At 47.5% G+C, this 15,995-nt stretch overlaps 2 protein-coding genes across 3 annotated transcripts; one reads left to right on the forward strand and one right to left on the reverse strand.

Moving 5' to 3' along the window:
* Positions 1-322: 322 nt before the first annotated feature.
* rpl11 (ribosomal protein L11) lies at positions 323-3,722 on the forward strand. The gene is made up of 6 exons (XM_064347256.1): positions 323-382; positions 847-997; positions 1,296-1,402; positions 2,946-3,077; positions 3,357-3,467; positions 3,637-3,722. Exons 1-6 carry the CDS (start codon positions 338-340, stop codon positions 3,664-3,666), a joined length of 576 nt encoding a protein of 191 aa, XP_064203326.1. The 5' UTR covers positions 323-337; the 3' UTR covers positions 3,667-3,722.
* A 1,143-nt stretch (positions 3,723-4,865) lies between these two features.
* On the reverse strand, positions 4,866-15,226 carry klhl43 (kelch-like family member 43). 2 transcript variants are annotated; one of them, XM_064347245.1, is made up of 7 exons: positions 15,043-15,226; positions 10,544-10,670; positions 9,875-10,349; positions 9,182-9,528; positions 8,454-8,753; positions 7,579-7,754; positions 4,866-7,148 (listed from the first exon to the last, which is right to left on the reverse strand). In XM_064347245.1, exons 3-7 carry the CDS (start codon positions 10,284-10,286, stop codon positions 6,365-6,367), a joined length of 2,019 nt encoding a protein of 672 aa, XP_064203315.1. In that variant the 5' UTR covers positions 10,287-10,349; positions 10,544-10,670; positions 15,043-15,226; the 3' UTR covers positions 4,866-6,364. The 2 variants fall into 2 exon arrangements, with proteins under 2 accessions (XP_064203315.1, XP_064203317.1); XM_064347247.1 differs by lacking the exon at positions 10,544-10,670.
* Positions 15,227-15,995: the final 769 nt, after the last annotated feature.

Below are 15,995 nucleotides of genomic sequence, written 5' to 3' on the forward strand. Positions count from 1 at the left end.
TGCTTGGAATAGAATTTAAATCCATGTCCATCGGGCTCCTAAACTATTATTTATTGGGAATAACCAATTGGTTATACTGTTATGTGGCTGTACTATTGGTCCCAAACGATTTGTGTGTATGATTTTAGTCTGAAAAAAATACAATCGTAAACTGTCATCCTCTAAATACCAAATTAGCGTCACTACTTCCATTTATCGCCGCCAGTCTAGTCTGTTGTGGGCTTCGAAACGGCTCTTTAGAAACGTAAACGTTAACATAGAACTTTTGGATTCTGTCTGTGATTGTAATTACTTCATCTTCATGCGGTTCGCAAGAGCAGCTACGCTCATATGGGATATGCACGGGCATGTCCGGCAAGCTGGCAAGGCATTGGCAATCAGTGTAACTAGCTAGCTACATTGCTTCTTCTGATATTTGTATGAAATTGACTTTACCATAGATGTCTGGGTGGGTACTTGATCCGCTTCGATTAGTCTGACTTGTTAGTTGATTCAACCAAGTGTTTTTTTTATGTAAAGTTAGGCTAGCGTTGGGCCCATAAGATTGCAATGTACAAACATAGGACTGCTAACACGTATGAACAGGAAGATGGCCGCAATTCATTTTACTTGTTTATCACATGTTGCCGCTGTGAAATAACTGAATGTACGGAATAAAACCTGTGTTCGTTGGGAAGGGTTTCAACAAGGGAAGGGTTTCAACAAGGTTTCAAACTGGAAAACATTTTTGGAGATGTAATTTTTATGTGAACGTGTACCTACATGTTTAGTACTGAAATGCCGAGGTTAACTGCTGCTGGATATAAACAGACCGTTCACAAACTCTGACTTTCCTCTCTTTTTCAGGAGCAGGGTGAGAAGAAGGAGAACCCCATGCGCGAGCTTCGCATTCGCAAGCTCTGCTTGAACATTTGTGTTGGTGAGAGTGGAGACAGACTGACCCGAGCAGCCAAAGTGCTGGAGCAGCTCACGGGACAGACGCCCGTCTTCTCCAAAGGTGGGTATTCCTCCGCCCCTACCTTTCCCCTGAGAGTTAGTCAAACTTCAGTATACAACTAACTGGTGCAAAGAATGTTGAACTCTGAGTTGTAGAGTCTTTAAAGGCAGGCTGCGGGGGCTGTGGGAGTCTATACTGCTTGCATGAGCCAGCTGTGTGTGGTGCTGCTTTGCTGGTGAACATTAGAATGTCCAAACTTGACATTCAGAATTTGGATGTGAACAGTCAGTGGAAACCTGGGTCAGTTAAATGCTTTTTCCTACCCTGATCCCCGTTTCTTTTTGCGTTGTCCCCACAGCTCGCTACACTGTGAGATCCTTCGGTATCCGCAGGAATGAAAAGATCGCAGTGCACTGCACTGTCCGTGGAGCTAAGGCCGAGGAGATCCTGGAGAAGGGGCTGAAGGTGAGGGGAAGGTGCTCTTTTAAAGGCAGGGGCTGTGAACTCTGCAGAGGGCATTTCATATCTGCATGTACTACAAGGTCAAAAGTGCACTCTGTGCTGGGACTTTTTGAATGGGGTCATTTTTGACCAAAATGAGCAATGAATTGCATTTCTTGTTTTTCTTACCTGTTTTTTGTGGGGACTCAATCTGTTATTCTCAAATTCTCAAAGACCCAGGCTTGGTACAGCGGAGGCTTTTATAGACCCCTGCAAAATTTGCGAACAATAACATGACTGATGCATGCACATTTTGGCAACAAAACTGTCTGAAATCCGACTGAGTGACTGCTTGATGCAACTGCACTTTCAAGATTGGGCGCTTTATCCAGTAAGCTTACCCTCTCAACAAAATGGCCTCCTGTTTGGTGGCCATATATATACGTGATTGGCTAAGAAACCAAGCATGTACACGCATACAGCCTGAAATTTTCTGTATTTAAGTAGAGAAAAATATTCCTGACCGACTCCCTCCCTGTCACTCTGGTTTCCACAATGACAGTAAGCGCATGCTTTGTTTCCAAAATGCACGTGTACGTTTTTGACCTGTCTAAAGTGGTTTGTTAGTCTCTGGTAATGCAAATCAGGAAGCGATGCAGCTTCATTTCTCTAACAGGATGTGGCACTCCGTACATACAGCTACAAAATCCTATACGAACTAATTTTGCATCAGAGGATGATAATGCAGAGTTGCGTCCATTCACGCTCGAGCATACGCAAACTATCGCCAATACCCAAACGGCACCAAATGCTATTTGAAATTGTTTACAGAAAACAATTCCATGTTTGTGTACATTCTGCTTTTTAACCCGGATTCTGGCATTCCATCTGCGATTTTCTCAAAAATGAATATAAGGCCCTACTTTTGCCATGGGGGAGGGAGGGGACAGCATATTTCAGGGTTTGGACGGTCATGAAAAACCTGGAAAAGTCATTGAAATTTTAAATGCAATTTCCAGGCCCTGGAACAGTTAAGGAAAATAATATTTTTTGAAAAGTTTTGGAAAAGTAATGGAAATATAGCTAAAGTTGCATCAAATATAATTACTAATTAATCCATTCATGAAAATAGTATGCGTAGTAAAACGTAAATTGGAACGTAACCTTCGCGGTATTTTGGTGGTGAGAGAAGTTAATTCGGTCTGGCTCAATCTGTTTACAGGCACGCCCAACACGCACGCTTCTGCTAATGTAGCAGTTAGTAAACGTAGGCCCTACTGTGCCGACAATATGCTAGGGAATTGCAGCTTCAATAATATATCAGGGCTCGAAATTAACTTTTTTACTTGGTAGCACTGGTGGTCCCAACTTCAAAAAGTTAGGAGCACCCACCAAAATGTAAGTCATGGAAATTCAGTTAAAGGTTGTGGAGAAGTCATGGAAAAGTCATTGAAAATCATTGGTGAAAAAGTGTATGAACCCTGATATTTAAAATTGACAGAACGTCTCTAGTAGATGTCGTAGTTTAGGCGATGGTTTCTCACCTGCTCAACCCCGTCCTCCACAGGTGAGGGAGTACGAGTTGAGGAAGAACAACTTCTCTGACACCGGAAACTTTGGCTTCGGCATCCAGGAACACATCGATCTGGGGATCAAGTACGACCCCAGCATCGGCATCTACGGCTTGGACTTCTACGTGGTGAGTAGCCCAAGGACGGCCCACCCTTACTGAGGAGGCAGCTTTAGCTAACGACAGCACTGTCAGTGGTGGTGTTTACCTCTGGCCTGAGCCTTGCTTGAGCTGAGATCACACTGCATGGCTGGCTGGGTCAGGGTGTGACTCCTTCACTGTCTGGTCTGTGCTCTGGGGTCAAGCTAGAAAATGAGTGGATGGTGATTCAACAGACCTGTACTTGTTTGATCTAGAGTGAGTGTAGCTTTGAAAAGAAGCACCCCCTCTGAAACTGTCCCCTCTCAGGTCCTGGGCAGACCTGGGTTCAGCATCGCCGACAAGAAGCAGAAAACGGGCCGCATCGGCTTCCGGCACCGCATCCGCAAAGAGGAGGCCATGCGCTGGTTCCAGCAGAAGGTGAGGCCCGCTCTGGCCCGCTCTGGCCCGGGCACCTTTGGTTCTGCTTGTAGCCTGATTACCACGAGGGGGGAAAGGGCTTTGAATGCGCTAGGGAACTTGAGTGTGAAATTGGGATTATCAGTGAGTTTTGTGAGCTGACCTGCTTCTCTTCTCCTTTTTTTTCCAGTATGACGGCATCATCCTCCCTGGGAAGTAACAGGACCACGTTTTTTTTGTTTGTAACATGAAAAATAAATTTTGGTGCAAACCGGATTTTGGTGGTGTGCTTTTATTTAGCCTGTGCAGTCTGAGATGCGTACGCTCACGCACGCTAGATTTATTTTGGGCAGTTACATTAACCGTTTCTATATGCATATACACTCTGCGCTTTGAAGTTTTTTCCATCCTGGATGATTAATGTGAACGGGGTGGTAAATCGCGAGTGTATATTTGTGGTGGGAAAGCTCTTTGCTAGCTCAGACATTTTCTCCTTATTGCTGCTGACTATTTGTGATTGGTATGTGGTCCTTAGAGCCAGAAATAGATTTTCCCAAAAAAAAAACAAATGCCAGAAGTCATACATAAGCTTATCCGGAGTACCATGAGCGCAAGCGATACGTCTCTTATGAAGGCTTTCTGCTCTGCTGGTGGTAATGTAGGGATTGCGTACAGAATGTCTGATATGGTTACAAGATTCAGTAAAATATAGTTTCAGTATTGCTTCTGTTTTACCACAGCGGGGCAGTGTGGTGCATTGAGTGTCTGTACTTTTTCCCCTCTGTAACATAGGGGTTACAGTATAGATGCCTAAGAAATTGTCTTGGCACTGTGCCAGTCTTGAGTAGATTTGCTGTGGGAGTGGTTGTTTTCCTCGTATAAAACTGAATGGTTTGTAGGTGTGGGCCTGCAGATTGGTGCACACACCAGACGGGCCTGTTTGGTTGGTGGAAAAATTATGCATTTGAGGCGATGAAAATGAAAGTATTTTGTGTCTGAGCTGCTTAGAAAACGTACTGGTTCATTGACTTTGGCTACACTGCATGTGCAGCAGATGTGATATCCAATGTAAATATGACTGCAGCTCTTATGATTATTTGTTTGGTACTTTTTTATATTCAGTGTTAGCCTTGTCTTCCATTTGCTGTTCTTGCTGCTCATTCAACATGCACTACATGCATCTTGTGATGATTGAACTGTTCACTATTACATGAGATTATGCCACTAAAGTACAGTTAGCCTTATGGAAAGTGGGGAATAAATGACTTGATGAAATGTGATGGACATTTCACAGTATGGTGAATTTTAAGCTAATGCATGGGTGTGGAAGAAGGGCATGCACAAGGGAGTTGTGCGATACCAGTTGTGTGTATCTGCATATATTTACGTGTTTGCAGGGATGAATGAATGGACTCGCCCTTTGTTTGATCAGGGTGTCTTTATTCAGTGAAACCCCAGGAACATGTGCACTGGCGTAAGCACACGCGCAGGCCATCTCCCTGTCCACAGCTGTGATGCAGGATATCACTGCGCAAATTTCACAATAGGTAATTCAGATTATAGGAAGCCAGATAAGATTGCATAATCCCAGATAGAATAATGCAGGATCCACTCTCTGTTCACTTGCATTCATACCTGGGGACAATTTTGAGTCTCCAATTAACCTAACCTGCATGTTTTTGGACTGTGGGAGGAAACCGGAGTACCCGGAGGAAACCCACATGGACACGGGGAGAACATGCAAACTCCACACAAAATCCCATCTGAGGGTCTTTCTAACTCGGCACCCTCTTACTGTGAGGCGGCAGCGCTACTTGCTGCACCACCGTGCCACCCCCTAGACCAAATGGCAATCCCGTTAAAGTGCCCGGGTCAGCACTTCAGGTAAACTACCCTGCCTCTGCATTCGCTCTGCCTCCTGCTGGAGTTACACTGGCTATTCACTTGATTAGTTAAAGGGAAGGAGATGACTAGACACAGGTGAGTGAGCAAGCGAGCCCCTTCTTTAGAGCACTCAACCCCTCAGGACAAGGGTCAGCCCACTTGGCTATGAAATTTGTGAGACTGCCATCTATTCAGGTGAGACCATCGGCACAGAAGATAAGGGGCTTGATTAGTCCTTGTTTACTATTTTTGTAATTACTCACAGGAGTTTGAAAATCTGCATACCGTAACTAACTGTTCTAAACAGTCTTAGTGAATGTAATCTCTGCACATGTCTGATTAATCTCTAATTTTGCTATCATTTTGGTTTTGGTTGTTGTGGAGTTTGTGTGTAGTATCTCTCCTGTTGGGGTGGGGGGCTAGAATTAGAATGAGGGTCAGAATACTTTGGGGATTAAAAGTGTCCACATCTGTTTCTAACCTGTGTCTGTCTGTATTGTCTGTGGACAGTGTCGTTTCCACTCTCCTCGCACATCATCTCATATCCCTCCATCCCTCCCTCACCCTCTTGTACTAAACCAACGCTTCATTGCACATATTAAAACATATTTTTTTCTTTTTCCACCGCTTTTAAACTAAGCTACTATCTCAAGCTTTCCTTGAGTTAAATAGGTTAATCACAGTACAAGAAATTACTTCAATAAATAATTGTGAAATAGTGAAAACTGATGAATCTGTGAAGACCAGATGCAATTGTCATGGCCGTGTATTTTGTTTGCCAAAGAACAGGATAAATAGAAACTCGCACGCATTTTCTCCATCATTCACTCTAAAACTACCTCAGACTTACATTCATTAATTATGATACAGTGTAACATTCACTACCACTATGACACAGTCGCCTGTTCCTTTCATTCAACCCTCCCTCCTTCCTCCTTTCTGTTTTCCATCCAAAATCTCTTTCCCCTCCTTTCTTTCTCATTCTTTCTTTCTTCCCCTCTCCCTTTTTCTCTCTCCTGTTCTCTTTTTCTCTCTCAGCCACTGGTAGGTTGTGGTGGAATACTGCCGTCTCGTGTTGGGTGCTCTTCGTGGGTGGAGCCTGGGCCGGGGGCGTGGCGCTGCCTGCGAGAGGTGTGGCGTGGGGGCAGGGTCACGGTGCAGCAGGACACTCCCACCGTGGGCTCAGGCAGCTCCTCGCCGCCGGACCAGCTGTTGGTGCCGGGGTCGTAGCGCTGGACGGCTGCCTTGTAGCGCTTCTCCGCCTCGTTCCACCCTCCCAGGAGGTAGAGTTGGTCCCCGAGGGGCGACAGGCCGGCCGTGCTCACCCCCATGGGCAGGGGCGCGGCCTGGCTCCACTCGCCGCTCTCCGGGGAGAACACCTCCAGCGACAGAACGTCCACGCGCTCGCCCCCCGGGCCCAGCTGACTGCCCCCCGCCACGAACACCCTCCCGCCCAGGGCTGCCGCGCAGTGCCAGCCTCTGGGCGTGGCCAGCCCGGCCCGCTCGCTCCAGCTGTCCGTCTCGGGGCTGTAGCTCACCACCGAGCGGGAGTAGGCGCAGTTGATGTAGCCCCCGGTCACCAGGATGTCTCCGGAGGGCAGCACGGCGCTGGCATGGCAACAGCGCGGAAGCTCCATGGGAGCGCGCGGCTGCCAGCTGTTGGAGGAGGGCACGTAGCTCTCCGTGGTGGCCAGCAGGCCCTCCACGTTCCGCCCCCCGATGGCATACAGGCGCCCCCCACTGGGCACCAGGCTGAAGTGCGTGCGGCGCTGACGCATGCTGCTCAGGTGTATCCAGGTGTTGAAGCGTGGATCATATCTAGGAGGGCGGGACAAAACGAATGGGCGGAAATGAGGAAAAGGGGAAAAACTACATATACAATTTCACAGAATGACTAATAATGCACTTGGGCGTGTATGGCTGCACTAATGTATAATTGTGGGCCAAAGAAAGTTTTCTATTTTGACTACTTAATTTTTAAGTTTGTTCATTTAATTACTCTTATTGATTGCATGTTTTTTACTTTTGGTCAGTTCATGAAAATGGCCTTTCCCATGGAACAATCCGGTTGGTGGTGGTGGTGGAAAGGGCAGAACTTGGCACTCTGCCCGTGAAATCTTGTCTAGGTCACATTAGAAAAGTGCATAAGTATTCAGCTTTGAGGGGGCTGCATCGGTAAGTGTGCCGAGTGAATCCGACATCTGCGCGTGTAAATCGGCATGTCTGTGCTGCACGTGCGTGCCAGTACCTGCTGAGGGTGTTGACTGCATGCTTGGCCTGGTTGCGCGCGTCGTTCTGATCCTCCCCCCCGGCCACGTACAGGAACCCATCCATCACTGCCACACTCTGGTTGAAGCTCTTGGCTGGGAGCTGGGTGAGGTGGCGCCAGGTGGCCACGCCTTCACGCGGATCCCTCCACAGCACCTGCAGGGGGAGATGGGCGGAAGGCTGAGGGGTCAGTGTGGAGCTGCTTTTGCTCTTGGGTGTATATGTTTCTTGTTTCGCACACAATTGCTGTGACATTGAATTGCATCATTGATGTTCAAAAATTGATGAAATACCTCAGACTTTCAGTTCAATTATTTCCAGAATCTCTGATTACCAAGGTCAAGCCAGGGCTCCAGTTGCCTTTACTTTGCGTATAGACAGAGGAGACTGGGTATTAATTCAGCCAAAGCACCTGTTAAACTCACTAAACTAGAAGGATTAAAGACAAAGACATGGTGCTACTTCTCTGTTTATTCACTTAAGCTTTTTTTTGTTCACGTAGCTAGTCATCTCGCAGATGCCAGGAAAGTCTGGAGCGTCATTTTGCAGTAAACTACTTATGAAAGATCACTCGCCTCATGCACGCCCCAAACAAATCAGAGCCCTGCATCACAAGCTGCCTCTGCTGGGTGGAATATGTGACTCACTGATGGAGTGATCTGTTTGTTAGTAGTGTGTCTGTGTATTGCTTTCTGAGGTGCTGCTTCATCGCTTCCTAACATTTGGAATAGTGGCCATTGAAAAAAAAAAAAACACTCCAAAAAACTACTCCTCAAACTCTGCTCTCTACTGTCACTGCCGTTCTGCTGCGGCCGTTTCACCGCCTCGCTCCCCGCCCCTCCTCCTTGCACGTACCTCCCGGCTCAGGGCGCGCTCAGTGAGGGAGGGCCGGCCCCCGACGGACAGCAGCACCTTCTGCCCCCCACGGATGCTGGTGCGGCGGGACTGCAGGGCGTTCTGCTGGTGCGGCAGCAGGTGGTAGTTCATGGCTTTGACCAGCAGACGGTGACACTGAGGATCCTGCATCATTCGGGCCACGGGCTGCACCTCGCTGACCAGCTCGCTAGCCGGGATGGTCTCGAAGCGCACGTGGGACAGCAGCTCCGCGGCGTGCTCCTGGCGTTGGGGGTCGAAATCCAGCCACTTCATGACCATCTGGGTGACAGGAAAAACCAACGGATGTGAAACATTTAGTCCGTAGTAGTGTTTGTGTTGAAAAGAACATATATTATGTCCTGCTCACTGAAAAACTAGTATACCACATACTCATTATTTTACATGCTCATGTAACTGGAGGTGGAGTCTTATGCTATCTGGGTAACATCAAGTCAACTTTGAGAATGAGTGAATTAGGGAAAGTGGTCAGTTGGACATACCAGTTACACATTGTGAGGTGTCTCAGTGCATAGATTTTAATGCTTGGCATGACTAAGCCAATGCATTTCCTGTGCTTCATTTTCTCATAGGCATTTCCTAGATGCCTTTTAAAGGATTTCTTGTGTGTCTGGTAATCCTGTGTGTGTCAGGTTGTTTGGTGGGGTGTCACAAGGTTTGGATGGGCGATTTTGGGGGTGGCGTCTGACCTGGAAGGCAGTGAGCTCGGAGGGGAGGATGAGGCCATCGTCCTCCAGGAAGTCGGTGACCTGCTCCAGGGTGAGCTGGGTGAACTGGGGCGTGTCGGCGAACTGGGCGAAGTTCTCCAGGACGAACCGGCGGGCGGCCTCCCGCACCTCGTCCAGGCCGTGCACGGCAGCCATGTTCCACACGTACACGCACGTCTGCACGTTCAGCTCGGCCAGCATGAAGTCCGTGCACATCTGGAGCAGCTGTGGGATCTGCAGCATGCTGGCCGCTGACACGGTGCAGCCGATGGTGTAGAGGGACATGTGGACCCGCCCCAAGTATGCAAAGGTGATCACATTGGCCAGGCCTGTGGGTGGCATTGATAAGGTTAGTATCCAATCACAGATTATTATCTATACAGCTGCTTAACAGTCTCCAAAATGTTCTGCCTTGTGATTGCATTTTTTCCTGGTGTATGTGACACACCTGTTGGAACTGGTGATTTATGGGTAACAGAATTTGGATGTTTGTTAGTTAGATGAGACTCTGCAGACTCACTCTTTCACCAAAGACGATGTTACAAACTAAGAAACCTCAAGTAATAGTACTATGGTATTCATGTGGCAGGCTGGTGGTTTGGGGTGAAGAAGCTTAAATAAAATTTGTAGTTGGGATATTTTGGATGAAGGCGGGGGGGAGCAGCGGGTACCAACCGAGGGGCGAGAGGGTGGGCAGCTCCACGCGCTTCACCCCTGGGTCCTTGGCCAGCAGCTCGCGGAAGTAGTGGCTGACGGAAGAGATGACCAGCTTGTGCACGTCGAAGGCCTTGGTCTTGCTGGCCAGCTCCAGGTCAGTGAGGAAGCGCTCCTGACGCATGCGGCTCAGCTCCTCCAGCAGGGCGGAGCCATGGAGCGGGCGGGTCAGCTCGCTGCCCAGGCCCAGCCCCTTCACCCCCGGCGCCGGGATGGGCAGCGACAGTGGAAGGCCGTTCATCCGGTTCAGCTGCTCGATGTTTAGCGCCTCCCCAATTTTCTTGACACCTTCCACGACCACCACCCCGCCCTCCACCACTGTGGTCTCCAGCTCCACTTTCTTCTGGCGGGCTGCCTTCTTCTTCGGGGCCATGTTGCTATAGTAACGCTGGCAGTCTTGCCCTAACACAGTAGGCACTGATCGTCTTGGAGATCACTGTCGTAAAAAAGGCTCAATGACTAACCAACTAAACTTCTCAAATCACTCGCTAACTTACTGACAGGCAAACTGGGTTAGACTTTGTTTTCAATGACAGACAGGCTCACAGACAGTGCCTCTTTAATCAAGTTATATGCAAAGATCAATTGGCAGAATTATTGACAGACAGATGTGACAGACTGACTACCTACGTTCTGCACCTAACTGAGACTGGGACTGAGAGACGGACAGATGGACACGCTCGTGTGAAGGAGGGGCGGGGGCAGTAGGGTTGGGGGAGGGAGGTCAGTGAAGTTTCGGCACAGCTGCACACAGCACCTGTGGAGATACAAGCATGGTACAGAAAAGAAAAAAAGAAACTCAATGTATCAAATTTAAACGGTACACTTTCTGCATCCCTCCTCTGTTTCCCCTTTCTCATCACTCCTATCTGGAATGGGGTGTCCTGGAGGGGGCATCATTAATGTGGTGATATACCTCATGGTACTGACTTGAATAGTGGCCAGGCCGATGCCATCTACAACTGAGTGTCTCTTAGTGGGACATGATCGGGCATATCATCGCACCGGGAGGCAGAGTCTCAGCCAGTACGTTAGGCCCCGCCTCAAAGCACATGAGTGACACCTCATGGGGTACGAGCAGGGGCAGGCTGTCTGCTTCAGCTGTACATGAGGTGCTCAAAAACAAGGGGGAGAAGCAGAGTATGTGCATGCTAGTCTGCAGTCTCCACCTCAGAGTCAAGAGGAAATTTGGCTTTTAACCTTTTGAAAAGCCGGTTTTTTAGAATGTTTTTTTTCTTCAAAATTCAAAAAGTCAGTGTTCTAGAACTCCATTGCTCTCATTTACCAGTAGTGATAGTTACACCAGCATTAGAGTGTTCAGTTAAAAACATTCTAATTAAATGTGTGTGATCCTACGCCTTAAAGGGTTAAAACCCTGGATAGGCACCAGTTAGAAGGCAGTGGGCAGTAGGCAGTGGGTGGGTGACCCTTTCCACACTGACGCAAAGGCAGCACTAACAGTACAGAGCGCAAATTCTCAGTCTCCCTCTTTCTATCGTTTTCATACTCCTGTATGTTTCCTGCACTCACACTCTGTGTTTCTCATTCACACACACTAAGGGGCTTGTGCACACACACACTCACCTTGGCTTGGATTAATTTGTTTGGTTAACAGTAAACAGAATTTTAACTAATGTTAGATATAATACACAATAAACACACACATATTTGGGTTAAGTGAGAGAAGAATGACTGTCAAGCTTGAGTTATTTTTTGGAGGCCAGGTGGTGTGGTATATAGTTTACAGCATGCTGACATACATGAAATATATTGCACACAGACACACACATGCACACACATACGCATACACACAGTCATGTTCTATAAATAGGCGGAGGCACACTGAGCATGGCAGAACCCTTGCTGCTTAGATTACATGACCGTCATCTCTCCCTAAAACCACCCCGTTCCCCTCCCTTCCGGCCCTCCTCTCTTCTTCTCTCTTTTCCTCTCAGCTCTCTCTATCCCTCGCTGTCTGTCATAACCGGACTGACATGAAATAATCTGTCTACCAAGTGAACCAAGATATAGCTGATAAGCAAACATGTCAATGTCAACAGCAGCCTCCTCCACCCTTGCTCTCCGTAGTTTTTTGTTGGAGGCTGATTTCTATGGGAACAAACTGTAATACTTTGCCATGACAACAATTCTCACTTCCTGTTCTATGCCCCTAGCAAAATACAATGAGTTGTTTATGGACAGAAGGGCCTAATCTATGTTTAGGGATAGGAGGGGAAAATGGCTTTCACGCATATGTGTGTGTGTGTGTGTGTGTGTATGAGTGTGCGTGTGTGTTTGTGTGTGTGTGCTTGCTTGCTTGTGTGTGTGTGTGTGTGTGTGTATGTGTGTATGTTTGTGCGCTTGCTTGTGTGTGTGCGTGCTTGCTTGTGTGTGCGTGTGTGTATGTATGAGCGTGCATGTGTGTGTGTGTGAGTGTGTGTATGTGTGCGCTTGCATGTGTGTGTGTGCGTGTGTGTATGTATGAGTGTGCATGTGTGTGTGTGCGTGTGTGTGTGTGTATGAGCGTGCATGTGTGTGTGTGTGAGTGAATATGCTGAACTGGTCGTCCTCATTCCTGGGTCTCCATTTTGATCTCAGTGTGATGGGACTTTCCAGAGCTGCTCTGCAGACATCAGCACAGGTGCTCTTTTCCGTCTGTGTTTTCATATGCCATGTGCAAGCCGCATCTTTTCCAAAACCTGGACCCCCCTCTGGGCACATGCCAACATTCCGCCAGTGCCGCGTAGCTTGTTGTTTACGAGTCTTTGCAGGTGCACCGGCCAAGTATGTTACCAGCCTGCTGCCCCCTCCCGGTGTTTGGGCAGTGAGGTGGGGGTGGGAGCTCTCCTACTGCTGACCCTTTCTCAGTTTGTTGAAAGAGAAGAACAGATGTTTGAAAAATGACCCTGCGTTTGATTTTTTTTGTTTTTTTTGGCGCTCGCCTGGTGAGTCTCAGTTAAAGGACAGTCACAGGGCTCACCCAGAATTCAGCCACACAGCGACACTCTCACAGGCTGGACTGATCTGATACTTTTTTTAGTGAGCGAAGTGATATCCATGGTGTTAGAATCTCACACATAACTGCATCATTTTCCCTGTGAAGGCCTGAAGGTTTCAGGTTTGATAGGAGGGGGACTTCACAGAGGCACTAAGTCTATTATCTGCACCTTCAGTCAAGTTCTGCAAGAAATTAAACGTCTGACCCCAAATCATAGTCACTTTAGCTTTTTGAATAAATGCAAAGGAATAAATACAAAAGATATGCTTGGCCCCTAGCATAGTGTAACTGATGTTGAGACCCCCATGGTTTTTTAAATATGGGTATTTGTTTGCTTTTAGACCTCCCAGCCTAGAAGCACTATCCTCAGAGCCCAGTGAACCTGAATCCCACCGCTACCCCAGCCTCTCACCCCTCATGGCAGTAATTCCTGGTGGGCGTGGTACCACGTGTAAGGCTAATAAACAAGACTGATCTCAGCTGACCTGCACTGAAAATAAAAACATTGTGTTGATCCTTGGATGTCTGTGTGTATGAATGTAGCCGGGTCACCTTTCCTGTACCACGCTTGTTTTGTTCCACTAGCAAAGTCATTGTGCCACCTGTTGGGCTGGACAGAGGTTCTGTAGGGTGGGATTGGGGGGTGATGTCCTATTGCCTCTGCCCTGAATGCTTCTTTCTCTGGATCTCAGCTCTCACATGACAGCAGCAACAGCTGCTGTCCCCTCTTTCTGTATGGGCCAAACAGATGAAGGTGCTCCGGCGAGGCTATTTTAAACTCCAGCCCAGCCAAGAGAGAGGGAGTGAGATAGAGAAGGAGAGGAAGTAAAGATAGAGGGATGAGAGTTGGCAATGGGGGGAGAGACACTGTGTGGGAAAGAAGGGGAAATGTAGGAAAATGTCAAGGGAACACATGAAACAGACGAATGAAATGATGTAGAGAGATTAAGAGAAGTAGAGGGGGTGGGGTAAGTTGTGGAGAGAATGCATGTTGTTGGAGGTGTGAAAAGAAGAAAGAAGAGGAGGGATGGAAACTGATGAGAGGACAGGAATGGGAGAAAGAAGAGGGGAGGTTCAGAAGAGAGGCACTGAAGAGAGACAGGTGAAAGTATATGAGGAGGTAAAAGGAGATGAAAAGAGAAGGACGGAGATGGGTGGGTGGGTGAATTGGGGGGGGGGGCTGAGTGCAGCTGTTGTGTTTGTCAGGGCAGATCTGGACCTTGAGCCTCGTTTTCCCCCATGCAGTCCTGTGTGTGGGGCGGTGCAGAGCACAATGCCTGCTCCCTCACACACAGAATTCTCACTGCCCATCCGCACACTTTATTTTTAGGACCTGACGAGCACCGTGCACACACAAAGTGGCGAACAAACTGAAGTGATTTTCCCCTGTGCGATCACTGTGTGATAGCTGCTCACAAGCGCTTGCTGGAGAGACTAATACAGGTTTCATTTTGGGTGATGTTTATGCGAGGAAAGGTGAGAGGTCAACAGTAAATTCAAACACTTCATGAGATTAGCTGTGTGTGTGTGTACATTACACTGGATTGGTTTCGTCTATAGTAAGTTTGGTTGTGTACACAGACTTGTCATTAATTGATTGCAAAGTACTAGATCTGCCAAACAGAAAAGCTGAACATCTCTTGATATTGTGCTCTCATAGCAAAATTAATCCCATGTGGAACAAACGCTATATACAAATATATGCTAACAAACACAATGGTAGCAAACATATATTTCAATATCTTAGTGTAACTTGTATACATCACTGTGGATTCTACTGAAATACTCAAATGTGTGTACTTTATGGTGGCAGTTTATTGCCCACAGGCCCAACTGTTTTACCTCCACATAAATAAGAAGTGTGGTGACCACACATGCACATCTCAGGCTTAATTTGTATTTGTATGGCTGCAGTGAGCCTGTTTGCTGCCTCTATTGTGTTTGTTTACTATCTACTCAAAGGTAACACTTTAGCCTCGTTTACTTCTCTCTTACAGAAGAAGTCCCTTTAACGCTTCTCAAGCTGTGCCCTGTCTTCAAGACTTCAGTCAGTGAAAATGACTTTTGACATGTGAGCACACAACGCAGCATTTTCAAAGTCCGAAGACCACACAATACCAGCATGCTTTACCTCTTGCTCTCTCTCTTTCTTTCTTCTTCCTCCTAATTTTTGTTGCTCTCTTTCTATTTCACTTCTCTTCTGGCTCTCTGCTTTTCTCTTGCTGTTTCGCTCTTCTTTCCTCTGTCCTCTGTCTGTCTGTCTGTCTGCCTGTCTGTCAGTGAGCTTTGGGTGCCAGTGTTTGAGTGAGGTCCTACCAGGCAATGAAATGTGACCTATCCAGCCCTCCACCTACATCTCCAAATACGGACACTCCACCCACTCCCCCTTAAATGACTATATTCAGTTGCCACCCCACCCCCCACCCCCCTACATACACACCCATACACACACGCACACACACACACACACACACACACACACACATTTTCATTCATTAGCATCATCAGAGGAACGCAGAATATTAAAAAATATTAAATGTAGATATTCATGTACTCCCTACCCTTCTCTGCCTTTTCTCTTTGCCTTCAGAGAAGAAGCGCGGGTGTGTGTGTGTGTGTGTGTGTGTGTACATGTGTGTGCGTATGTGTCTGCATCTGACGTGTTTGGGGAGGGGGTGTGAAAGTATGTATGAATATGAGTTTTTGTGTAACTGTCTCCTCATTATTGTGTATTGTTATTTCTATTGTGTTATACTTTTCTATATGCATTTGCATATTTGTGTACCAATCACTGTGTCCCAGTACACTGGTGTGTGCGTATGTATGCGTGAGAGAGAGTACAGTACGTGTGGAGTACGCTGATAAGGGAAGTGCTTGATTTAGCCAGGGTAAAGCCTGCTTTGGGAGAAGGAAGGTATGCATGCAGAAAGAGACCAACGGGAGCTATTTTTGCCCTGGGGAAGAGAAGATGAGTGGGAGGGTTACGGGTGGGAGGGCTGTAGGGCACTGTCAGTGACTTTCCTGTCTGCTACCGGAAAGGACCAAAAACTCTCAACAGGGATGACTTGTCCTCATGCTGTACAT

Source organism: Anguilla rostrata, chromosome 8 (genome assembly GCF_018555375.3).
Source record: "Anguilla rostrata isolate EN2019 chromosome 8, ASM1855537v3, whole genome shotgun sequence".
Classification (NCBI taxonomy): domain Eukaryota; kingdom Metazoa; phylum Chordata; class Actinopteri; order Anguilliformes; family Anguillidae; genus Anguilla; species Anguilla rostrata.